At 40.3% G+C, this 26354-nt stretch overlaps 1 protein-coding gene across 3 annotated transcripts in view; it reads left to right on the top strand.

The window, feature by feature from the left end:
• The first annotated feature begins 268 nt into the window (after positions 1 to 268).
• Positions 269 to 26354, top strand: part of BRWD1 (bromodomain and WD repeat domain containing 1) — a 43848-nt gene continuing 17762 nt past the window's right edge. For 2 of the 3 annotated variants that reach the window (XM_053933183.1, XM_053933175.1), the window contains exons 1-28: positions 269 to 348; positions 471 to 529; positions 674 to 703; positions 887 to 946; positions 4030 to 4180; positions 4999 to 5097; positions 5301 to 5461; positions 5660 to 5881; positions 7279 to 7379; positions 7978 to 8048; positions 9117 to 9217; positions 9829 to 9869; positions 10579 to 10677; positions 12056 to 12206; positions 12655 to 12789; positions 13668 to 13796; positions 14946 to 15171; positions 15493 to 15678; positions 17012 to 17195; positions 18504 to 18594; positions 19522 to 19662; positions 21092 to 21177; positions 22057 to 22252; positions 23428 to 23544; positions 23643 to 23750; positions 24087 to 24211; positions 24310 to 24392; positions 24746 to 24857. In XM_053933183.1, the coding sequence (XP_053789158.1) occupies positions 291 to 348; positions 471 to 529; positions 674 to 703; positions 887 to 946; positions 4030 to 4180; positions 4999 to 5097; positions 5301 to 5461; positions 5660 to 5881; positions 7279 to 7379; positions 7978 to 8048; positions 9117 to 9217; positions 9829 to 9869; positions 10579 to 10677; positions 12056 to 12206; positions 12655 to 12789; positions 13668 to 13796; positions 14946 to 15171; positions 15493 to 15678; positions 17012 to 17195; positions 18504 to 18594; positions 19522 to 19662; positions 21092 to 21177; positions 22057 to 22252; positions 23428 to 23544; positions 23643 to 23750; positions 24087 to 24211; positions 24310 to 24392; positions 24746 to 24857 (3323 nt within the window). In that variant the 5' untranslated portion in view covers positions 269 to 290. Of the gene's footprint in view, positions 349 to 470; positions 530 to 673; positions 704 to 886; positions 947 to 4029; positions 4181 to 4998; positions 5098 to 5300; positions 5462 to 5659; positions 5882 to 7278; positions 7380 to 7977; positions 8049 to 9116; positions 9218 to 9828; positions 9870 to 10578; positions 10678 to 12055; positions 12207 to 12654; positions 12790 to 13667; positions 13797 to 14945; positions 15172 to 15492; positions 15679 to 17011; positions 17196 to 18503; positions 18595 to 19521; positions 19663 to 21091; positions 21178 to 22056; positions 22253 to 23427; positions 23545 to 23642; positions 23751 to 24086; positions 24212 to 24309; positions 24393 to 24745; positions 24858 to 26354 lie in introns of those variants that run through there. The other variant, XM_053933188.1, reaches the window with a different exon arrangement.

The raw sequence follows: 26354 nt of genomic DNA, 5'->3' as shown, positions 1-26354 counted from the left end.
CCCGCGGCCACACGCCTTCACCGCTGTTCCCTCGGCGCGCCCAAAGCGCCCGGTGCTGCGGGAACTATTTTACGCCGCCCCCCCGCAGGCGCTCCCGGCGGAGGTGTCGACGGCGGCTCCGTGGCGGGTGGTGCGGAGGCGATGGCGGCGGCGCCGCCGAGGCTGCGCTGAGGGGGGAGAGGAGGGAGGGAGCGCTGAGGGGAGCGGGGGGGCGGCCGTGAGGGGAGGGAGGGAGGAGGGGAGGCGCTGACAGCGCCGTGCCGAGCCGGGCCCGCCGCCCTCAGCCCGCCATGGCCGAGCCTGCGGCCTCTTCCAGCTCCGGCGCGTCGCTGCCGCTCATTGAATCAGGTAACACCGCGGGCCGGGGTGAGGAGGTGCCGCCGGTGCCGCCATCTTCCTGCCCCCCCCTCAGGATGGGTCACGGCCGCCCCCCGGCTCATCCGCCGTGTCTCTTGCCGTGTCTCTTACAGAGCTTTACTTCCTCATCGCCCGGTTCCTGAGCACCGGGCCCTGCAGGAGAGCGCTGAAGGTGAGTCCGGGGCTCACCGGGGCGCGGGCACCCCGCGCCGCCCGCAGAGGGTCGGGGGGAGGTGGCAGCAGCCGCGCCCCCCGCTCTGGAGGAGCCAAATCGTGGCTTATCCCTGACTCTGTGTTTTTCCCCTTCCCTTTGCAGGTGCTGGTGCAGGAGCTGGAGCAGCACCAGGTCTGTGTGGGCTCTGATGAAATCTTGCTGTAGTCAAAAGTTTCCTTTGCAAGTCATTCAAGTTTCTGCCGCTGTCTCAACTTTTCCCCCCCCCTCAGCACACATTGTTATGGATGTGGTCTGTCGTCCCTCCTTTCCCCTTTAACCGCTCACGGTTTTTCTGTTTGTTTTTCCTTTATTCAGTTGCTTCCCAAAAGGTTGGATTGGCAAGGAAATGAGCATTATAGAAGTTATGAAGAATTGGTGAGACTTTTCTCTTTAAAAAAACCCTTTTATTTACGGTGATGACATTGATGTTAGACCCTCTACCTTTAAGAGTAGGCCCAAATCTTCACCTTCCTTTACCGTCCTGGCTCTGAACACTGGAGTTTACTTTAGAAAAGGCCTTTAATTTCTTTACATCAGACTAACAAAAACACAAGCGGTGGTTTAAATTGAGGATATTGTTTACATAGCAGAGGTGGAGCTTGGCGTTGTGCAGTGGTACATGCCACTGCCTACATGCAGGCAGGAGCCAATCTACAGCGAGGTTTCATTTCGGAGTTTCAGGGACCAGGTTGTGAGGCACGTTGTGATTTGTCGGTATTTATTTTCTGGTTGGTTTCTTTCAGCCCCCTCCAACAGATTAGGAAATGAAATCGCTGTTCAGAAACCGAGGGTTGGCACTTGTGGTGACTGTGAATGTGCTCATGTCGCCGGCTCCTCGCTGGTCATGGCTTTGTTTCTAAACTGCTGCAAAGAGAAGGACGATCTCTCCACAAAATGCACTTTCTGCCCTTCCACGGCTGGTGTGGTGTGTTCTGAATTATTTTTACAGAAGGCAGAGCTGTGTTTTGGGGCTTAATTTTGCTGCTTCTTAAATGGCAAAGAGTTTGAATGCCAGTGGGTAATGGCCTGGTGGTGCCTGCCCTGCCCAGTGTGGTTTTTGTCCTGCTTTATTGTATTTGATAGTGTTTCCTTTAAAGAGTTGTTTGTCCTTGCTTTTTCCCACCTAAGGTTCAGGCATTCCGGGTTAATTGACTGATTGTTGCAGTGAACTCCCTCATGTGAAGCACTTAAAGATCTCAGGATCATATTTGCATAGAGAAGGAATGAAATGTTGTTTAAAACACTTTCTTAATTATTTAAGTATTGCTTGAAATAATAAGTGTGATTCCATTTCCTTTATTTGTTGTTGTGGCCAGTTGAGCAAGGAAGGTTTTAGATCAGTTTTTGTAAGTCACTAAGAAGTCTGGCCTTGCTAAACAGGAATATTTTCAAGCTCTGACTTGAATTTAGGCAAGATGAAAGTAGCATTAAGCTTAGAAAGAATTGTTGGGAGGTTTTTTATGTTGCTTCATTGTTGGTTCTTACCCCATTTCTTCTGGCAAAAAGCAGGGTGTTGGGAGATCCCATGTGTGTGTTTTTCTGATTTCAGGACTGCTTTTTAACTGTGATTATTCTGCATTTACAATTGTCAAACTAATTCTTTAACATGTGCTGCTTCTACCTCTTTTTCCTGCACAATTTAAAGGAAATCTCTGCACAGAGTAGTAGTGTTTCAGAATATCTAAATTAATCTTCTCAGGGTTTTAGTTTCTGTTTTTTGAAGGGCTCTGGGAACCTCTTGTCCCACTGGTCTCACTCTGAATTTGCAGAGACCACAGACAATCAGTCATGTACTGTAATTATTTCTATTCCACTTTGCTCAGCATGGAATTGCAAATCTTTAAAATAACTGTTCCTTCAAAAATCTCAGCAAAACTACTTCAAAAAGAAAAGAGTTGCAAGGTTTTGTATGCAAGGGTTGCAATTAGAAAATATATTAGAAAATATAGACATTGCTGATGGCATGCAAACAAAAAGGGTTTTAGTGTTTGGCAGAAAGCAGGCTGACCTTTCTGTCCTGGATGTTGTGGCTGGTACTGCTCTATACCAATTCAAGAGTCAAAATTGATAAAGAAATGATGTCAAACTGCATTTTGTAGTCTTTGGGCTACCAGATATGTTTCTTATAATCAACCTTAAGCATCTGATGGGCTGATTTGCTTGGACAGATTTGCCTGTGGGGTAATGGGAGCTATTCTACTGGTGTTATCACCTCCCACCCTGCCAGGAATACAACCTGTGCCCCACAAGCTTTATATACCTGGATTTTATTATTAAAAACAAGTGCAAGGCTGTGACTTAAATTGTACCTTTTGAATGTTCAGTGTGTATTTGGGCAACTTTCTGGCAGCATGTGGTATTTTTAGTTTTTATTCCCACTGTTGGGATGAGCAGATCAGCCCTGTTGGGACACTTTGCTCATGAGAACTCAGCTGTTCAAGGGAACAGCATCAGCAGCACGAGCTTGTTCTGCCTGTGTTCTCAGCCACCTGGGCAGGAGGCCACATACCTGAGCTGGTGTGGCCCTGAGCCTCTCCTGAATGGATTGGCTGGGAATTCTCTGGCTGCTGCAGGAGCAGTGTGGCTGCTGGGGCTGACTGGGTTGTTTGTGGCCAGGTCACACTGGAGGAAGTGTGGGGCTGTCGATCCCAGCTGCTTCAGACCTCCCCAACAGCTTCAATTTTTAATTCTGATGGTTTGCTCTACTCAAGGCTGCTTAAAATTCCTACTTTGTGTCTTAAACTTCTGCATTATTGTGGTTGTCTTGATAAGAATAAGGATTTTTATACTGAACTCACAGAAAGAGAAGGGACCCGTACACATCTGTTCTTGTCTGAGACATCTGAGTGTGTGTGGGGGTGTATTTTTTTTTAGGTTGTTTGATGCAGATAGTGTGGGATCATTCCTGAATGTAGGGATGAATGGTTTGATCCTGGTTTAAGGAAGTAGGGCAGACTTAGGTTATGTGGCACTGGTTCTTCAAGGAAACTGTTTCCACAGAGATTGTACTCAAACCTGCTGGTTTGCAGTTCACTGAGCAAGTACAGGTAGTAGCTGCATAAATTCTTGTGCTTGATTGCAACCACATTCTCCATGATCTTGAGTTCTGAGGGTTTGTATTTTATTTCTCATTTTTAGTACAAATCATAGGGTGAATTGAGCAAAGACACTCAGTGTAGGGTGTCTCACAAGTGGGTGCCACAGGGGTGATTCCTGCAAACTTCCAGTAATAAAATACTGATCTGCAGGAGTAACTTTACTCCAGTTATTTTTACTACAGTTCTCTCTAGCTTGCAGAGTACCCACTGAATTTACTAGATCAGAGCTTAACAGAATTGATTTTTCTCTCTAAGTTGAACTTAAAAAAAAAATCAAATAACACCTGTGCATATTGATGCTTTTAGATCCATCTGTTCTGGGAGTACCAACCTAATTTTTAAACCTTGAATTTCTGTCAGGTGCTGTCCAACAAACATGTGGCTCCAGATCATTTATTACAAATTTGCAAACGTATTGGCCCTATCCTGGATAAGGAGATCCCACCCAGCATTTCCAGAGTGAATTCCTTACTTGGGGCAGGGAGACAGTCCTTGCTACGGACAGCAAAAGGTAGGATCTGTTCTTTGTTTGGAATGGGGGTGATTCATTGTTGTGTGCACAGAGTTAGGATTTGGGGAATAGTGTGAGAAAGGCAGAACTGACACTTTGGAAGTGACCTCTTGGAATCCCAGAATGCTTTGGGTTGGAAGGGACCTTAAAGCTCATCCCATTCCACCCCCTGCCATGACAGGGACACCTTCTACTGCTGCTCCAAGCCCCAGTGTCCAACCTGGCCTTGGGCACTGCCAGGGATCCAGGGGCAGCCCCAGCTGCTCTGGGCACCTGTGCCAGGGCCTGCCCACCCACACAGGGAAAAAAATTTTCCCAACATCCCATCTAAACCTGTCATCCTTCAGCTTGAGGCAATTCCCCCTTGTCCTTTCACTCCAAGCCTTTGCGAAAAAATCCTCTCCAGCTTTCTTGTAAATCCCCTTTAGTTACTGAAAGGTTCTTGAGATCATCTCATGAAATAACTTAATATTATTAACTACTCATTACATTCCTGTATAAATATTCAGGAAAATGTTAAAAATCAGTTGGAATTTTAGTTTTGTGTCATGTGAACTGCAGGGGTACCATCATTTAGGAGTAATTTCAAAGTTTGCTGGTTGGTTGTGTTGGTTTTTTTCTTCTGTTACTATTAAATGGATTTTTCTCTTTAACTCTTTATTGTTTGTGAGAAGTTTTGGGGCAGTTGGTGCCTGGTTTTTGGTGGGTTTGGTCCTGTGTTTGAGACCAGAATAGATGGGTCTTTGCTGTGTTTTGGAACTGCAGCTCTCTTGGCATTTTTAGAAAGTATTTATGATGAACTTCAACTGTTTTTGCAGATTGCAGGAACACTGTTTGGAAGGGCTCTGCATTTGCTGCTCTGCATCGAGGCAGACCCCCAGAAATGCCTGTGAACTATGGCACCCCACCAAATCTTGGTAAGCTCTTCTCACCTCTCCCCACTGCTGCTGAGTGCTTCTAAAATACTGGTTTTACACACAGAAAAAATTGCAGCTACCACAAAACCTGACTTTATGAAATCTGAAAGTAATTTCTAGTAGCTTTTTAATATTAATGACATTTAATATTAGGTTTTAGAACAGACATGTTTGAAACATGATGTGATTCCTCTGTGTTCTAGTGGAGGTGCATCGAGCAAAGCAATTAACTGGATATGCCAAGTTCAGCACTTCATTCCCAGGAAGTATGTACCAGCATGTCAAGATGCACAGGAGGATCCTTGGCCATCTGTCTTCTGTGTATTGTGTTGCATTTGACAGGACTGGACACAGAATATTTACTGTAAGTTGCTGAAAATACATCCAACTCTGAATATAGTTTTAGATGATGCTTGGAAATGGGTGTTGTGCTAAAACTTCTGGAGATAAATATCAATGCTGGTAAAATGCAACTCCCTTGCTGTGCTTAAGTGGAACAATTTGCTGTAATTAAAGGTCAGAAGCATGTCAGAAGTTGTCCTTAATGAATATTTCTCTTCAGGGCTCAGATGACTGTCTGGTGAAGATCTGGTCCACTCACAATGGCAGATTATTTGCCACCTTACGAGGACATTCAGCAGAGATCTCTGACATGGCTGTGAACTATGAGAACACCATGATTGCAGCTGGGAGCTGTGACAAGATGATCCGAGTGTGGTGTCTGAGGACTTGTGCACCAGTTGCTGTCCTCCATGGGCACACTGGGTCCATTACCTCATTGCAGGTATGGGGCTTTTGAAGTGTTTCTGCATATTGAAAACTGAAATTATTTCTCTGTGCCTGCCTATGGGAGTAGTGAAATCTGAATGTGTAAATATTTATGTCAAAACTAAGTCAAATCACAGGATAAACCTGCTTAAAAACAAGTAAATTCCTTGTCTCTCTGGAATTCCTAAGTATTTAACTGAAGATAATGACAGGAATTCTTTTTCACTTAAAGATCACTGCATATAACACTTGAGTTGTTGGAACAGAAGGGAGTTTCTGGGAAATATCGTGACCTCCATGTCTCCATATCCTGACTATCCATGTCTCTTACTGGGGACATGGTTTGCTATTCTGTGTGAATGTGTTTTGATCCAATATATTATTCCTACAACTTTTGGAATGTGGGTATTTGTTTTAATCTCAAAAACAGGAGTTATTTCAGAAGGACAAAGGTGTAAAGTCTGTATTTAAATTTGGAGGTGGTTTGATACATCATGTGCTCTTGGTGGTCCTTTGGATTCAGTCTGGTTTTGACCTTTAATGTCTTCATTAACACAGAAAGTAGTAGCTCATTATCCAGGTTTGGGGTGTTTTCCAGTGAGACCAACAGCTTGTCTTTAGGGGTGAAGAGTGGTTTGTGGAGTTCAATACAAACAAAAAATTTTGAATTTTTTCTCAAAAATGCTGCCTCAGAGAATAATCTTCATACCTGCACTTTCTGTGGCATTCACTGCCTTTTTTAGTTTGGTTGGCTCTTAGTGTCTAAATACTTCTGGTGCTTCTTTTATTGCAGTGTGTGGATTTTTTTAATTTAAGAGTTCTTAATAATACCATAATTGCACTATGTACAATTTATGTGACTTTCCAGTGTTGGAAATTGATGAACAGTTTAAACAAGCTGTGTCTGTAAAGTTTTCTGAAGGGTAGCTCTGTGCAAAGCAATAAATCCATGTCTTAAAGAACTATTTCTGAGGAATTCCCATACAGTTCCTATAAAATTACGTATGATGCTAAATTACACATTCAAACTATCTCATATCTTGTGCTCTGCTTAATTATTTTTAACCTACACCTGTCTATTCAAACTTCCCCTTTTTCAGTCTGCTGTGCTCATTATTTTATTCATTGACAGGATTTTCAGTGAATGACTGTGGTCAGTGAAAACATCAAGCCCAAACCACTGACGGAATTGGGTTTTTTTAAATGCAGTAATTGAAACACAGACCACAAACTTACCTTAAACTAGGGGAGGTATTACCTTTTAAACACTAAAAATGAGTTACCAACAACTGCTCCAGCAGTTTGAGATGAAAAATCCAAAATAAATCGAGCTTTTACATTAACTTTTTGAGAAGTTCATGAACAATTCTTAAATCTCTGTTCCTGTGTGTGATTTTGCTTTCCTCCCTGCAGTTCAGTCCCATGGTGAAAGGCTCCCTGCGATACATGGTCTCCACTGGGGCAGATGGAACTGTTTGCTTTTGGCAGTGGGATACAGATTCCATGAAATTCAAGTATGTGAATGGTTTGCTGGTTAACATTTATGCCCTTCTGGGCTTGAGTAAAAGAAGTCAGGTGGTTTTCACTCCACTGGGTTTTTGTGGTTATAAAAATACTGTGCAAATAATGTATTCAGTAGTTATTTTAAAGCACCATCACCAGCTGTATCCTTTACAAATTAATGTTCTTAATGTATTGTAATGTCTAAATGTATTCATTTCTTTCTTCACTAAAAGTTCAAATGTAGGACAGCAGGACTGGCTGGAAATGTAAATATGTTAGAAAATATAATAAAACTTGGTGGTGGTGTTGGTTTTCCAACAGTCCTGTATTTTTAGAATGTTTCTTACAGAACTTGCATGCTGGATATGTACGTTCAGGATAGTTTGAAATGTTCAGTATGTGATTACTCTTTGTTTGTACCCAAAAAATTAATTACTACCAAAAAGAGCTCTAGAATGATCAGTGTGTATCTGGTATTGTGCCACATCATGCATGGTAGTTGGTATAAAATGACGCTTGTTTAAAGAAACATCCCTTTATGCTTTGAAATGTTGCTAAAAGCCAAGTTTAGGGTGGTGTGGCCTATTTCAAACATCTTTTCTTTTTAAGCACCAAGCCAGTGAAGTTCACAGAGAAGCCCAGGCCAGGGGTTCAGATGCTTTGTTCTTCCTTCAGTGTGGGTAAGTCAGGTGGAGTTCAGCCTTGTGATTTCTTCTTTCCTCTCTTGTAACACTTGTTTGTGACAGCTTTAAAATGGAGAAAACCTGCAGTTGTGAGTAATTAATTGCACAGATGTGCACTGTTATCTGTGCCATGATTAAATCATGGGGCTTCCCTTAGCTAGCAGTGAAAGACTGTTAAAGACATTGGTGATTGCACAGAGGTAAAAGCCACCTAATGACTGTTTGCTTCTATCCATCTTCTTAATTTTTGTTTAATCCCCTTGTGGGATGTTAGGGGTTGGCAAAATGGGTTCTCTGACATCCCAGAGTCACCAGCAGGGGAAGTGGGTCCTGCCAGCAGGAGCTCCTGACCCAGTGCCAGGGGTGCTCATAAAGATCTTCCTCTTTAGGATCCAGAAATGGATCTTTAGTGTGCTTCACTCCTGCCTTGTTTCCTTTCACTCAGTTCATGTGGATTTCAGAAATAAAAACCAAGTCAAAGTGTAGCTTGTTGACATTGTCAGGATAGGACCCTGGCTTGTATTCAGAGGGTGTTTTTGACATTTTGCTTGTTCAGGTTTTTTGTTTTTTTTTTTTTTTTTTTTTTACAGCACTTAGAGGTAGATCTTGGAATTTCTGCCACCTCAGCTAAATGCTGGTGTGCTTACTCTGGGTACTTCACTTGACTGGTTTACTCATATTTCAGCCTAATTTTGATGCAATTCACTGGCACAAATGAGGCACAGACTACAGTGAGAGTCATCTACATAATTCTGATTATCCAGAGCCATATTTCCCACGAGTGAAGGCTTCTCTGTGCAGTTTAATATTAAAAGTTCCACTATTGCCCTAAAGATATATTTAAAAATCTTTGTAACACCAATTTATTTTTACTATGGCTGAGAACACTTTCTGGGGCAAGAAGGGGATTTCCTTCCACATATGTGTGTCAGTGGAAGAGCATAAAAAATGTGCCATTCTCCAAATAGGTGTGGGGTTTTTTTATTTAAACCAGGCCTCTGAGAAATGGTGGTGACCTGTTTTAATTTCTTCCACAGCAGGTTAATTATTGCTTGATTTTTACAGGTGGGATGTTTTTAGCAACTGGCAGCACTGACCACGTCATCAGGATGTATTTTTTTGGCTCTGAAACACCTGAGAAAATAGGTGAATTGGAAAGTCATGCTGTAAGTAATTAGTTAATTAGTAATTTGAAGCAGCATTGAAGTCACAAGATGATTTTATGAGTGGATTTTTAGCAAGGCTCTTAATTAATTTTCTTTGCATTAATGTTTCCTCTACTACAAAATCTGAGTTTATTTTGGTTGCATTGATAAGGTTTGATCAGCACTTAGTTTTTTAATGTAGAGGAGACTTTTCTGCTCTAAGTGTGGTATCTACTTTTCCTGCAGTTTTGATTGCTATAAAAATGAGTAATTGTTTATTTTTTTAAGTAAAGTGTAAGTAGGAGTAGGAACAACAGATTTCTCGCTACTGTAGTTGACTTATGGTATTGGAAGTATATTTAAATATGACTCATTTGTCCACCAGGTTATTTAATTTGTTAATCCTTCATGTTGAATTCAGGCAATTTTTAAAATACCCATTTTAGATACATTAATGGTTAGTGAATTCTGGGAAGTGTTTGGACTTGGTTTGCCATGCAGTTGAAACTCTTAGAAATTACACAGTATTTTATTTTTTCATTATTTCAGATTTTACTAAATTCAGAATTGTCAAATAATGTATTTCCTGTTTAAAAAATAAAACTTGAACAAACTTTACTTTTTTCTTACAGGATAAAGTTGACAGCATTCAATTTTCTAATGGTGGGGACAGGTATGTTGAAAAATGCTGAAAAATGGCCAAAAAAATACATAATTTTGGAATTAAGAATCCATTCCTGGATGTTCCCAGTAAAGAAAAATCTACTTATTTAGAACTCAGAAGGGAAATTTTGAACTGATGAAGGAGCATAATTAAGCTTCAGCTGTTCCAGGTTCTGTTGATCTGTGTTCCGTGATATTTTTGGCCTGGCTGGGTTTTATTTACCTGGAGGAATTTTACCACTTTTTAATGTGCCCAATGTGTTTGTGGCTTCTTGAATCTCCTTTTCCTCCTCCTTTCCTTTCAATTTCACTGAGTATTGTATAGGAAATAGGAGAAATGCAGTGAAAATGGTCAAAAATAAATTATAACCTTTTCATCTGATTTGTTCTTGCCTCTACTTCAGCATCTGAAACTTTACAATTACTTAAAATACATTGAAATCCTGTACTGAAGATGAGTTAATCGAGTTAATCTTTGGAACTTGCTTCTCTGTTCTTCATATTTTGACAACTTTATTCAGTTTCCCAGTTCAAAAAAACTCTTTCCTTCTTTTCTGCAAAGAAAGTTAATGGCAAGAATTCTCTTGAACGCAAATTAAAGATTTCACTTCTATGAGTCTTCCACTGTAAAATCTATATTGTGGTGGTGTCTAACTCTAAACATACTTTAAAGCAAATTTTTGGGAAAATAAATGAATGAATTTTTAATACTTGCTCAGGTTCATAAGTGGCAGCAGAGATGGAACAGCTCGGATCTGGCGTTTCGAGCAAGCCGAGTGGAGGAACATTTTGTTGGATATGTCTGATCGACTGCTGGGGTAGGTGAAGTGTTCAGTTCATGGTTTCCTTTGTGTGAATTCAGAAAGATTGAAAAACTCAATTACTCAAATGTGAGAGTGAGAGCAGCATTCTGGTCAAGTCCTGTGGTCTTGGGAGGGGGTGAATTGAGTGTTCTGGGGATGCAATAATTGCTGAGTTTGAGTCTCTGCTTAAATACCTAAGTGTTGAGAAAGCCCTCAAATGTGCTCTGTACCAAGTTAATTTTGCTGCCTCTTTTCAGGGAAAAAAGTGAACAGAAGGAATCTACCTTCTTTATCTGGGTTTTAATCTATCACACCTGGTGTGTCATGGGAGAAATATTTTTAGATTAGTAAAAATAAGGTAGGTGGTGACCTGTTTGCAGGAGGGGTTATGACACAGAATAGGTGGCTTTCCTCAAGGACTGATCTTGCTGACTATTCCCATTTTCTGCTTTTAAAAAAGTGACTTAATGAAATGCTGGTGGCAGCCAGTCTGAATAATGTTATTAGAGATAAAAATCAGGATATTACGTGGTGTTGGGTAAACCTGAAGGGGGAGTCACTTACAGGAGTACAGAAGCCCAGAAAGCTCCCACAGACACTGAACAGAAACTCATTTGTAGGTGATTAAATGAGATTTTGGTTAAATGATTTGTAGGTGATTAAATAAAAAGCCAAACCTTGAGTGCACCATTTGATTGGAGGGTGATTTCAAGCTTTTCCTGTGATGAAAAACACCATGAAAGAAACCTGATTTTAGAAAGGAGGAGTTATTAATATTTGAGATTTGACTGTGGCTGTGTAGTTGAGAGTCTTTGTAAGAGAGGCCTCTACTTGAAGTGGAATAAAGATAATCCCACGTGAAGGTGTTTCAAGGAAAACTTACTCCTTGGCTTGTCTGGAAAAAGGCTGAGGGGCAGTGTTACAGTATCCTATAAATGTATTGGGGGAGAGAATAAGGAAATGGATTGAGGTTAAAACAGAATGTTATCTTTACTGTATTTCTGTTGGGACCCATTAAAATATGCTTAGCTAATGTAGAGATTGGCTTGGGAATCAGTTAGTTGGAAAAGCTGACTGTAAAAAGTCCAAAATTTTGCAGGATTTATGTTAGGACTCTAACTGTAGAGGAGCCAAGATTCCATGAAAAAGGAAAGCCTTTTTGCCTTGCATCTCAAATGGGAAAGAGATTATCAAGTCCTTTAAAATTTAAAAATCCAGATTTGCTTTAAATGAAGAATTTTGTGGACAAAAGTTTCAGCCCAAATTTAATTCTTTGCTTCCTGTCTGTTGTCTGATTATTAGCACAGGAAAAGAGATTACTGTGTTTTGATATAGAAATGAGTTAATTAAAATATCAAATACATCTCTGACCTGTTTGACTTTTTTCAAATAGTGACACTTGTGCAGAAGAAGACAAATTCATGAAGCCTAAAGTAACCATGATAGCTTGGAACCAAAATGACAACTATGTTGTTACAGCTGTGAATAATCACCTGCTCAAAGTCTGGAATTCCAGTACAGGGCAGTTGCTCCATGACTTGGTGGTATGGAATTTTCCTTGCTTTTGGAAGATTTTCCTGGAATTGCATTGACCATGTGCATGCTGAATTTACAATTAGAGCTGATTAGTCTTGAAAGCTCTGTATGGATGGTACAGCAAGGGTGGTGTTCCTTGGAATTCTTCTAACCAAAATTTGCTGGTTCCTCCAGCTTTGGACTTTCCCTGTAAATAAAAGAACAAATGTGGAATAAATAAAATTCTTGTGCAGTAATATGCCCATTGAATATTTCACCATCCTTTGGCAAAAGCTTCATATTTCTACAGCTCTTGCTTGAATCTAGAAAACTTTTACCTTTGGAATGTTCAAGTCTTTGGGGCTGCCTGGGGTTTAATTTTCCAGAGAGGACAGCAGAGGCTTTGGGCTCTGGTGTGAATATCCTGCTGATGTGGATTTCCCTGGTTTTCCTGTGATGTGCAATTTTCAATTGCAGGGCCATGCAGATGAAGTGTTTGTCTTGGAGACCCATCCCTTTGATTGCAGGATAATGCTGTCTGCAGGCCACGATGGCAACATCTTCATCTGGGACATCACCAAAGGCACCAAGACAAAGCATTATTTTAACATGGTGAGAGCTTCTTTAAACACCATTTGTTGTCAGCACACAGCAGCGTGTTCACTACCAGCATAAGGAATTGCCACCAACACTCACACCCTTGCACCTTTAGGGAAAAAAAAAAACCAACCAAACAGGAAAACCTTAACCAGCAAAATTTATTAATCTTATTTCCTTAGAGCTTTTTACCGTAGAATTTGCTGATTATTGCAGATTTTGCACTCTTTTTTACTAAAGATCATTGTGCACTTCATTCATATTAATTGTTTTCCTCAGCTGAGGGGAGGTGCCATCTAAAAGGCTCTGTTCTATGCCATTGTTTCAAGATACTTGTGGACAGATACTTGTATTTTCCACAGGCTTACAAATGATATTCTTAATATTGATTGCCACAGTGCTTGAGGGCTCCATTTGACAGCTCATTGTTAGTACTTTAAATTAGGTTATTTTCTCTGACTTAGGTTCTGATCTAATGTACATATACATTTTTCATCCTTTTTCCCTGGTCAGTCAACAGCAAAGAGCTTTTTAAGTTCTTAAATTCTCTGGGTTTTTCTAGAAAGTTGTTTAACAAAAGCAATCTATATTAGGTCCAATTTATTTCAAGCAGTGTGCTGACAGCTAAAAAGCCTCAGAAAAACATGTTTATTTGTTTATTTTATTCACTGAACAGTAACTTTTTATACCTTCTAGTGCATCTTTTAGAATTGGTTCAGGACTTAAATTCAAGTGTAAAAGAAATATACTGAAGTAACAAAATTATTTGTGCCTTAATGGAGGTATTTAGGGAAATGCATGATGGTTTTTGATAGAGTAATTAATTTTGGATGCTTATGGTTTGCTCTCAAAAAATGGTGAAATGACCTTGAAATTTTTTTCCTTCAATCCAGATTGAAGGCCAGGGACATGGAGCTGTTTTTGACTGTAAATTTTCACCAGATGGGCAGCATTTTGCATGCACAGATTCTCATGGACATCTGCTGATATTTGGCTTTGGCTGTAGCAGGCCTTATGAAAAGGTAAGTTCAGCTTTTTATCAGACCTCTGTATGGAGTTTCTAACTAAAATTGCATTATTACATTATTTTTACATATGAACTTCTAAATTAATTAATTTGTGTGGTTAGAAGATCTAAATATAATGGATTCCTTGATGTCTGTAAATTGTCTTGCTTAAATGATCCTGGCAGAAAAAAAAATAATGTCATAACATTCCCATGAATGTTCCTGGAATACATTTTCATCTTTGAGACAGCTAATTCACCTTCATTGTTCAACCTCAAAAATGCTTCTGTTTGTAATTTCTGCTGGTTTTTCTTGCAGTTCTTTAGGCCTTTCCTCACTCAAGCCCAAAATCACTGCAGTTGATTAAATTAAGCAAAATTGAATTATTGATTCAACGATTTATCCTATCCTAAATTTTTGAATTTATCAGCCTGATTCCTTTTTGTTTGGATAAATACACATTTCTTCTTTTCTTCACTTCCCCTCCATTTTTTTCAGGTTGCATTGTTGCTAGTTCCAAAAAATTAAAGAATTTTTTTCTCCTTGCTCTACATTCTCAGCTGAAATTGAAACTTGTTCCCTTTGTCTTTGCCATCACTACTGGAAGCAAACATTCTGACTGTGATCTAATAGTTATGTAATCATTTTCCTTCAGCCACATGGACTTTCAGTTGTAGAAAAAAAAATCAGGTGGATATAGATTAAGAAAGAAAACATGATTAAGAAAACTGTACTTGGAGCTGATGTCCAGCTTTAGCCAAAGATTTCCTTGCAAGGAAACTTCGGGGCCACTCACTCATGAGCTGGACTTGGTGACCCTTGTGGGTTCCTTCCAGCTCTGAATATTCTGTGATTCTGATAATTTTAGGGGGAAAATGCAGAATGAGAGACAAATATTTTTAAGTGTAAAACAGTACTTTTGCATGAGGTTAGCTCAGCTTTTTGTTTTCTGAAAGAATTCTGTTGCCTGCAAAAGCACTATTGAAAGTTGCATTACTGCAAAACCCATCCAGGTTACCTGAAGTTACACATAAATCTTTCCAACTGGGAACTTGCCCTTTCTTTTACCTTTAAGTAGATTCTAGGGACTTTAGTGCTTGTTCTTTGTTATTTAGCATATTCTTTCTTCTAAATTGCTAACATAAAAATAAAATTTCCATTTAGATTCCTGATCAGATGTTCTTCCACACTGACTATCGGCCGCTGATCCGAGACTCCAACAACTACGTGCTGGATGAGCAGACTCAGCAGGCCCCTCACCTCATGCCCCCTCCCTTCTTAGTGGACGTGGATGGAAACCCTCATCCAACAAAATATCAAAGACTGGTGCCAGGAAGAGAAAATTGTGCAGATGAACATTTGATTCCTCAGCTTGGATATGTAGCAACAAGTAAGAATATCACTAAAGCTCTACATTCAGAAGTAGGTTATTCACTAGTTCCTAAGGGGATATGAGTTATTGAGAAATACCTTTTCTTTTTTTCACTTGATTGTTTGTTTTTATGTTCACTAAAGATGCTGGAAGCTCCTACAGTGAATACAATTTAAGCAAGCAAAAAAAAAAAAAGAATCAGTTTTTCAAATGGATGTTGCAGTTCTTTCTGTGGGCAGTGATGTTCACAAACAGTTTGATTGTACATTCCATAAATGTCTCACTTGGAATAAATAATTGGAGTAACTTCATTCATTTGCTCTGTTTTACACTTGCAAGGTGATGGAGAAGTTGTTGAGCAGGTGATTGGCCAGCAGACGGTTGACCAGGATGAGCCAGGCTTGGAGCCCAGCATTCTGGATGGGATGATCAGACAGCTACAGCTGGAACAGGATCAGAGAACTGGAGCTGATCAAGAATCTGCTCCAAGTGGCCCCCAAAATGGAGAGGGAACACCCAGGAGAGGTTAGGACTGCTGATAAATTCTTCACTAATTGTTCTGTCTCCATTTTTCTTGTGCTGTGGGAAATACTGAAACAGGTTTTAACTTCAGTGTAATTTGGGGGACTGAGATTGCTTTAACATTGTGATACCTGGTTATTTTTATTCATTAAAACACTGCTGCTCCTGTGATTAAATTACAGAGCCTTTCACTTTAAAAGGAAAAGGTCATTAATTAAGAATTTTTTGCAAATGTTTGCCAATATAAGTTATTTTTGCATTCCTTTTTGCAAAGTATTGTGCCATTATTCAAACTGGTTTCCCTGTCCTTTCTTTACAGATTTAAACAAGACACTTTCCTAAGCTGTGTCTTTGTAGTTTTAATTATGTAGCTGTATAATATAGATGAAAAAATATTTATTTTCTTACATAATTATGTATTTAATTACATGCACTTAGCTCTATGAAAAGTGCTTTTTAGAGCCTCAGTTGCCTCAGAGCTGTCTGAAATAGTTCAGAAGAGCCCTTCTGTCACACCACAATTCCTTTCACTGGGAAGTGTTTAGAAAATCACTGGAATGTGGCACTCAGTGCTCTGGTCTGGTTGACAAGGTCACTGGTCAAATGCTTGGAGGTCTTTGGATCTTGGAGGTCTTTTTCAGCCTAAGTGACTCTGTGATTCTGGTTCTGTGAAAACAGTAGCAGAAATAACCATTTTAAAAGTCCTTTGTATAATCTCTCTGTGTTTTCTACAAGGCACATAATCCTCCAGAACTGGTGCCTTGTGAAGGCTGCCCTAAGGCAGAGGCTGGGCAGAGCTAAAGAATAAAGCAGGGATTTGTGAAAAGGATCTCCTGCATGGATCCACCTTGGGCAGCACCAGAGCCCAGCCAGGGCTGCAGCCAAGAGGAACCAAAATGGTCCCAAAATGCACGAGCGCTCCCGGGGGCTCTCACTGGGATCAGCTCTGCTCCATTTGCACCTTGCAGTTCATTGTCCCATTCCAGCTTTAGCCCAGGCACTCCCATCCTGCTTGTTTTTCTCTCTCCAGCCCACGCTGTTTGTGCTCCTGGGCCCGAGCTTTGGATCATTTGTCCTTGGTGCCCAGCTGGAGAAGGAATTGTTTTGTCTCCCTGCTCTGTGAAGAGAGCTTACCAATTCTAATATGAAGCTCAGACCCACACACTAAAGCAGCGCAGAACGTGAAACATAGAAAAGCTCAAACTTAAGGCACCACTGAAGGCTCCAAGTGACATACTTAGAGATAAAAATACAGCCATTTTTTTTTTTAATCTTTTAGCAAGAATCTTCCAGTTCCCTGCAGCACAGCAAAACCATTTTGATTTGTGTGTTTCAGCTTTCAGAAGGCCGAGTTTGGACATCCAGTCCCCGCCCAACATCGGGCTGCGGCGCAGCGGGCAGGTGGAGGGCGTGCGGCAGATGCACCAGAACGCCCCGCGCAGCCAGATGGCCACCGAGAGGGACCTGCAGGCCTGGAGGCGCAGGGTGGTGGTGCCAGAGATCCCCCCCAGCTTGCTCAGGTCTGTCTGCAGCCTGCAGGATATGGCTGGAGAGGCTGCCTAGAGCAGAGGCTAGGCAGAGTGCAAGAGCCTGGCTGAGGCTGCGTCCACGATGGGCGATGGTCACGAGTTTTTTTGGGCACATATAAGTTTGGTCTATGTGCATATCAGAGGTTAATTGTCTAATTACGGCTTCAGGAAGTCGTATACCCCTGCACAATCATTTGTGTTTATACTTTTGTTCCACCCCCAACTGCTCTTGGGCAGTGCAAGAGCCTGGCAGAGGCTACATCCACCGATGGTCACAAGGTTTTTTGGGCAGATATAAGTTTGGTCTATGTGCATATCAGAGGTTAATTGTCCAATTACAGCTTCAGGTAATTAAGTCATATCCCCCTGGTTTGCTTCTCCCCCCAGTTCACTTGTGTTTATACTTTCCAGGGCCTGAGGCAGCTGGTGTGACCTTGGTTTCCAGGCCCAGAAGGATTGTTTAGTCTGACCAAAATGTGAAGAGAAATAACTAGCATTCTGCATAGAGTTCAGAGTTGTGCACTAATGCAGTATACAATCTGAAAAATATAAAAGCTACAACTTAAGGCAGCACTAGGGACAGCACAGCAGCTTGGTTTGTCTAAATTAAGTGCTGTTACACCAAATGTAGAATGGATGCTGTTGGAATACTTCAGCGTTGTGGGCAGATGTGCTAAAAACTGATAAGGTCCATTCAATGAGAAGAAAAAGTTGTCCAGTTGAATGATTCTCCTCTATTTCAATATTTTAAGTCATCTCCAAGATAGCTAGGTCACCTAGATTCTTGCTTTCTCCAAAATAAAAAATACAGATTGAATTCATTTCCATGGAAGAACTGGATGAGATTGTGCTCTCTGTGAGACTTTTGGAGGTGATGAATTATAACCCCTTGAAATGCTAAACCAGTTGTTTTCAAAAGTACTGCCAGTACTGATCTGTGAAAAGGAGAATTAGTAGCTAAACATCTCTGTTTAAAGCCACAACCATAGGTGCTACCATATCTCTGAGGGTTTTAAGAAGCATTCCCAGTGTTGGGAGGTAGAGTGATTGCAAATGGAAAAATGTGAATTAAAAATGAGGTTGAAAACGTAGATTATATTTTGATGCTTGGAAGGAAGACTTTCTTAGCATCCATATTTTTTATTCTTACCTGGAAATGATAGGATTGTTTAGAGTTAATTGAGCAACAATTACATCTAAAATTAAAAATGGAATGGAGTTGGATGTGAGAGAGATCCCTTAAAGAGACCAGCATTGTCAAAACAGGTGTGAAATTAGATTTTCATGGCTTTCTTGTAGGAAACAGGAAGAATATCGGATTGCAAAAGGGGAAGAAGAGAGACATCTTTATGCAACAGAGAATAAAAAGTCATTTGAGTCACTGGAAAAGGTACGTGGCAGCTTCTGGAAAAGTGAGCAGTCTGTGCCCAAGGACAAGTGGTGGTGTAGAAAATGAAAGCAGAGTTTTCTAATGTGATCTTCCAAGGACCCTGATGATTCAGCTCCCAATTACTGCAGGACAAGGCTTGATTTATTTTTATGGATACCTGGAATTCTTTTTGCTTTCAGACTTGCCTGCTTCTCTGTGAGGTATTTGGGAGTAATTTTTAAAGGCAGGATGGCTTTCAGGCCATTCTGGTTTGACTGCAGTTACGCAGTTATTGCAAGTCCTGAGAGCATTCAAGGTCCTGTACTTGAGGAATCACAGGTTATGTTGCTGTTCCTTGTCATTTTACTTTAGATAACAGTGTTTTGTGTGTGGGGAAACTTCTTCAGACTTCCCTCCTTTCGAGTGCTTTTTTCATCACCTGTTTTGTGGGAGAGACTGGCAAGAAGGAAACATTGGTTATTGTGCTGTTTTTATAAGCTTGTTGTCTGATTTGCTTTGTCTCAGAGTACAAAATAATTTGACACAAGAATTCTACTGCACAATCCCCTTTACTGAGAGGAGTTGGGGGTTGAAACAAGGTGATCTTTAAGGTCCCTTCCAACCAAAAACATTCTTTGACTCTATGATTTAACACTGTAGGCAGTTAGTGTCTTGATTCTGTAAATACATTTATCAGGTGATGTGAATGGAGCTGTCACAGCAGTTTATAAAGAACAATTTCTTAGAACCACTAATAAATCTTAAATTTGGAAATTTTAAACTTTGGGCTTACATGAAAATTATTTCTTGTGAAAGGGAGTTTTAACTTAATCATCCTGTTTCAGTTTTTGCGTTCAGCAGTGCTTTTAGCCACCCTTTCTCCCTCATAAAAAATTGCCAGATAATAATTTTATTTAACTCGTGTTCTTTCCCTTCTTTATAAATTAGAGTGACTCTGAATCTTCATTAATCCAATCGAAGCGTCGACTGCACAGACGGAAATATTCCAACTACAGAACACGGAATAACATTGAGCAGCTGGAGTCTTCTGAGGAGGAGAGGGACAACAGCTTTGGCTTGATAGAGCAGGTGAGTTCTCCTCTGAGTTTGGATTTTGAACTTGAGCTGCTCAATAAATGAAATTTCATGTAGATGTGCCTTTTCTCTATTAAGCAAGCAAACAAAAAACCCCACCCCTTCTCTTTCCAGGGAAAGTATTTCTGTAAGCATCGTCGTTGTTGGCACTTGTCAAACCTGTTGTGTTGCTTTAGTAAGGACAATATTTCCTGTCAGGTTATAAATGGCTCAACTGGTTTTGCTGAGAATCTTCTAAAGCAAATCCACAGCCCATGTCAAAAATCTGACGGACAATTGGTTGGCTTCAGGTGACATTTGGAGTTTAGATGTGTTTTAATGTTTTTCTATGGAAATTTTGAAGGTTCTTGCTAATCCACAGGGTCTGTTCCTCTGGCCTGGGGTGACACAGGACTTCGGGGGAGCAGGAGCTTTTTGTTTGTTCCTGGTGTATTATCAGACCTTAAATGGGTGATAGGACTGCCATTGTCTTGTCTTGCCTTGCCACAAGGAAGTAGTTTTAAACTGGGAAAAGGAGAAGTGGAAGGAGCAGAGAAGCTCAGACTTGCTGGAGCAGTCATTTTGTTAAGGAAGAAGAGTGAACAAAAGGGAGCATGTTCAGGAGATTAGGAAATCTTGCAAGTAAGATGAGGACTGATACTTGGAAATGGACTCTGCTTTCCTTGCCTCTTAATAAAGAATTTCAGTGTATAAAAACAGTAAATCATTTAAATTGAATGTAAAGTTCAGTGAGAACTGAACTTTGATATTGTATTGTATCATCTACACAGTGTATGAGCAGGTTTTAGTGAGAGGACTCTCAGCTTTGTTACTCTGAAATGACAGTCAGTTGGACTAATTCAAACATTTGAAGCTACAATTGAAATCTCATGGGATTTTCTCCTGTTTTTAATTCTTTTGCTTGACAAAATACAGCTTCACACATGAGCCATGCATTGTACTGACTCAGTTATGAAAAAGACATTTAAAACATTACATTAATGCAAATAGTTGATGAGCAACAATCAGGAAATCAGTAAAGTCATAATGTAATTTGATGTATCTCTACTGTTTAGTGTTGCATTTAAATACATGCATGAGTTCTCTAATTAGTACTTGGTCAATCATTTGATACTAAAAGGAGGGGGGCAAAAAAAAAACCCTCAACTTGCATAACTAATGAAAAAAAATCATAGCAATGACAGAACATTCCCTTGTTGTGTTGGGAGAGAGAATGTGATTGTTTTTCTTGATCTGTTCCTTTTGTAATGTAAATTCTTCCCAGTCAGATTTTATTATATACTTTACATGGCCTGATTACTTTTATTTCCATTTTAACAACTTTTTACCAAACTTTTTAAAATTTGATAATCTGGACAACATGTTTTTAAGTTTCAGACCCTTAAAACATGGGTTTGGCTTGAGTTTGTATTTCTAAATTTAGGAAGCTGAAGAAAGTGAGGGCTCTGGTTCATCTGATGAAGAGGAAGAGTGGAGAAGTGACAAGAAAAGCAACAGTAATAGTTCTAGGTAAAGTGAAGAAAAACATCCCATAATGAGTTTTACTTGAATTTTGACAAATTAAGAGTTGTATGAAAGCTCTGTTGTGCTTCAGATGTGATCATATAACAATAATAATAATGTAAATAATCATATAAGGTATAATCCATATACTCCACTGACACATTGTATTGTTATTTACTGTTCCATTTCACCAAAACATTTATATTTTTTAATGTAACTCTGAGTCCCTTTGCTTTTTTTGTCAGATGGCAAAGAGATGAAAGTCTGGAATATTTCTATAGTATGTTTTGGTCTGGTTTTGGAGGGATGAAAGATTTAGTTTGGGAAATTTTTTTCCCACTTTCATTTGGGGAATTTTTTTTCCCTTGTTCTTAAAAAAAATTTTGAAAAATCTGATTTTTTAGAAGTTTCTGGTTTTATGTAGAACTGTTACATATATAAGTTTTTAATCACTTCCTTGTGGTTATTTTAGATACTCTCTTAGAATTCTTTAGTACTAGAGATAAAAAAATACTCAGAGAATGATGGTACTCAGAGATCCACTCAGAGTGAATGTGTAGCTGAGATTTGGATAAGTGTAAAGAATTTAAGCAGCAGTGTGTTCCTTAGGGAGGTCTCCTAATAAGTCCAGAATTCCATTGCACAAATTTCTTGAATAAAATTACTGATTTTAGAATTCACCAGACTTTATTTGTTTAAAGAAATGTGCTTGGAAATACTGGATTCTCCCAAAAATTCACGTTAAGCTCCGAGTGAAGTAATGGTTACAAGAGGGCAAAGTTACTTTCAACAGCACTTGCTATGTGGTATTTTTCTGAGGGAGTTGAGTGTTCCGAAGCAGTGAGAGCTGGGTTGTGTTTGTGTTCCCCTGCCCTGTGTGGACAGTGACTCCTCGAGCAGATATTCCGACTGGATCGCGGACGCCGGGATCAACCTGCAGCCGCCGGTGCGCACCTCGCGCAGGAAAGCGCTGCGCTACTGCAGCACCTCCGAGGACGAGGTGTCAGCTGAGAAATCCTCTCCTCCCAGGAGGAGGAGGAGGAAGAGGAGGAAAAAACCCAAACCAAAAAAGCAGGAGGAGGTACCATTTTCTTTTTTTTTTCTACACAATCTTCAATTAATTTCTCTCTTAGGGTCTTCATTAGAAACTACTAAAATAATTGTTACTGCCATCAGCCAAGGATCTTTCTGTCAGCACACACAGGGAACATGGGATTGATTTGAGATCATTCCCAGTGTGAGGGATCTGCAGATTTGTAGGGAAGAATCTGCATTCCAGGTGAAGGTGCTTTCATTTTCCAAGTGAAAAGGGTTCTCAAGGTTGATGGTGTTAAAGGGGAAATGTGTTCAATAAATATCAGTACAGAATATCAGCCTTTTCCCAAGGGATAGAACAAGGGGGAAGGCTTTAAACTGAAGGAGGGCAGGATTAGATTAAGTTAGATTAGGGAGGAATTCTTGACTCTTGAGGATGGTGAGGCATTGGGACATGTTGTCCACAGAAACTGTGGCTGCCCTATCCCTGGAAATGTCCAAGGGCAGCTTGGACAGGGCTTGGAGGAGCCTGGGATAATGGAAGGTGTCCATGCTTGTGGCAGGGCATGGAACAAGATGATCTTTGAGGTCTCTTCCAATCCAAACCATTCTGTGACTCTGTAACTTAGCTGTCTAGTTTTTTTGGCTTCTTTAATGCATAGGGGACACAGTCACTGCATTGCTGGTAGCAGTTTATACTTAGGTTAAATATTTAATTTTTTTGTAAGTTAAAATAATTCCTCTATTTTAAGTTACTGATTTTTTTAAGTTAATTTAAATAATTACCTTAAGTTACAATAACTACTGTTAGTTGTTTTCTCTCATAAAGGAACAAACAAATTCTCTTTTTTAAGCCTGGGATAATTTTGATAAGCTTGGTCTGTTTTTCTTGCTATCCTTTCACTTCCTTCTGAGTAGAATCAGTTTCTTGCAGCTTGAATAATTTTTAATTGGGTACTGAGACTGTCATCTAAATTGTAAAACATTCTGCTAAGGCCTGCATAATACTGACATGCTTACTCAAATCTCCAGATAGGAAAGGAATGTTTAGTATTAGAATTACAAATACAGTTACAACTCAAGCAAGGCCTTGGAGGAATTCTGCTGATACTGTTTGGAAACGCTGTGGATTAGTCCTTTATAAGATAAGGTGTTGTCTGCCAAACCAAAATGGAATGATTTGTTTAGAATTCATGTCCATTATGTCTGTTTTTTGTGAAGGCTGATGCTGCAGCACAACCACTGAACTTGGAGCTGTCCTATGACTGGCACCCTCCAGTTTGGATCACAGACACGGCTCTCCGAAGGTCCCCGTTTGTCCCTCAGATGGGGGATGAGGTAGGAACAAGGCTTAAAACCTTCCAATGCTTGTGATTATTGTAATTGCTAAATACAGGAAAACATTCACTGTTTGGGCTTGCTGGGGTGTTTTTTAGGTGATATATTTCCGACAAGGGCACGAAGCTTACATTGAAGCAGTGAGAAGAAATAACATTTATGAACTGAATCCACACAAGGAGCCTTGGAGAAAAGTGGTGCTTAGGGTAGGTCTGCACTGAAGCTTCTGTGGGTTTCTAACAGAGTGTGTGACTGAAGAGTTTTATTATTCTGTTTGCAAAACATGGATTTGTGAGGTTACTAATGTTTCCCTATGGAGAAAGCATGTGCAATTATCAGATTGTCTTCAGAATTTTCTGTGGGAAGCCAAATGACAGACCTGTGTTAAAATCCTAAGGCTGAGAGACTGCTTTCCATTGAAATCTCAAATCTTATTTCAGTATTTTGCATGTGGGTACAGTTGGTTAATTCATGTTAAACTAGCAGTTCTGTGCATGGTCCCTAAGACAAAACTTGCTGAAGCTGTTTGTTGTTACCTGTAGGATCAGGAATTGGTAAAAATTGTTGGAATTAGATACGAAGTTGGCCCTCCCACGTTGTGTTGCCTCAAACTTGCCTTTATAGATCACGCCACTGGGAAACACACAGACAAATCATTTTCCATCAGGTATGTGCAGTTTTAGTTTCCTGAAAAGCGTTTAAGAATATGTTTCTCTTCTTCCTAAAGCCCTGAGGCACTCATGGGTGATGATTTTTTTTATCCAGATACCACGACATGCCAGATGTTATCGACTTCCTTATCTTACGTCAGTTCTACGACGAAGCCCGGCAGAGGAACTGGCAGGCCTGTAAGTGTTTGCTGAGTGTTGGACTGACAGTTTTGAAATCACAAAAGTGTCCTTGGCTAATTGCTGCATGTGCTGTTTGTAGGGTCAGAGGGTTCTCTGGTAGGCAAGAGTCAGAAATTTTGAACCTTGGGAGGGACTGCAGTAGATGTAAATACAGTCACCAAAACACATATCCAGACTCTTCTGTTCCCTTTTTTATTTTAAAGCTTAATAACAGACTTACATGCCAGTGAGTCTAGAACTTTAATTATGGGGAGAAATCAAGCAGTATAGTTATCAAAAATTCTTCTGATTGCCTGTGGCAGCCACAGAGTTAAATCCTTCTCTCAGCAGAATGTCTGTGTTTGCTGCAGCCGACAGGTTCCGCTCCATTATTGACGATGCCTGGTGGTTTGGGACAGTGCTGGGTCAGGAGCCTTATCAGCCTCAGTATCCAGACAGTCACTTCCAGTGTTACAGTGTCAAGTGAGTACACAAAGATTTGATTTCCAATGTTATTAGAGTGCCCTTGCTCTCACACAACTGCCTCATTGCTATGAGAATGTATAAATTGTTCACTTAAATTATTTTACTCCTGGTATTGTCACTTAATGGTTTTAAATCGTTGCTGTAGCACAGAGTGGATATGTAATAAGTTGTGGCAACTTGTTAATGAGTAGTAATATGGTAAAAGCAGTTGTTGACCTCTTCACATTTCCTGTACTGAGTAATTCTGGGTCCCATCCACAAAGCAAGCAATGCAGTTTTCTGTGAACATTAATTATTGGTCTGCACTGACAGTTGGTTTGGGAGTCCTGAATCTCCTCTGTGATTCCTGACATCAAGGTCCTTATGCCTCTAGTCCTCACACTTTGTCTTTCACATTGTACACCCTTTTTCATATCAGCAAACAGACCTTCACACAAAGGAGGGGAATGGTAAATAAAGATATCTCTGGACTTCAGTGTTCAGACTCAGGTTATTGACCTTATCCTGCCCTGTCCAAGCTGTCTGGAATAGAATGACAGCATGGTTTGGGTTGGAAGGGACCTTAAAGATTGTTTTGTTCCATCCCCTTGCCATGAGCAGGGACACCTTCTGCTATCCCAGGTTGCTCAGAGCTCCAGACAGCCTGGCCTTGGACACTTCCAGGGATGAGGTAGCCACAACTTCTTTGGGCAACTTGTGTCAGGGCCTCACCACCCTCAGAGTCAAGAATTCCTTACTAGTATCTAATCTAACCCTTCCCTCCTACAGCTTAAGGCCATTCTCCCTTGTCCTTCATTCCATGCCCTTGTGAAGGTCCCTCTCCAGCCTTCTTGTCACCTCCTTTAGGCACTGAATGGATAATTCTGGGAGATTGCTTGGTTTCGTTTCCCCCAGCAAGGGAGGACTGTAAGGAGAATAAACAGTGAATATTCAATATTCCTATTTCCATCAAGCCCAGAGATACTTCCCATGTCTTGTACAGTACATTTAATAGTCACAGTTTCATTGTTGGAGGACTTCTTAATTGCTTTTTCACTCAATGGCTTTTGAACCTGTTGTTGAGCAGAAAGAATGGAAATTTTATAGCTAATAGACAATCCAGTGAGACTGCCAAGGCTCTGTTACATGTTTTGGTTCCTTCTCTCATCTACTTGTCTTCTCTCTCAATGATTTTCCTTGGAGGGAAGGTGGAAGTAACTCCCAGACTGAAATTTTTGCCTGTTACCTTCCCTTCCATATTCCATCCATTCCATGTGTTTTGTTGTGTACCACAGATGTTCCTTAGGAGCAAGTTCAGGTGGGCTTTGGATTTTTCTTGGCCAGTTCCAAATCAAGTTTCCAATTATGAACAAAAGCCTGGTGCCAATTTCCTGGGCTCCTTTCTCCTGTGAGACCTGAAGGATATTTCAGTATTTTAATGCATCAGCCTTTAACAAAAAGTCTAGAGCTGCTTTGAAGGAAGGAATGCTTTGTTCCTTAAAATCCTTTTCCAAA

This window comes from Vidua chalybeata, chromosome 2 (genome assembly GCF_026979565.1).
Source record: "Vidua chalybeata isolate OUT-0048 chromosome 2, bVidCha1 merged haplotype, whole genome shotgun sequence".
Taxonomy (NCBI): domain Eukaryota; kingdom Metazoa; phylum Chordata; class Aves; order Passeriformes; family Viduidae; genus Vidua; species Vidua chalybeata.
This window is presented reverse-complemented; position numbering and strand designations above follow the sequence as displayed.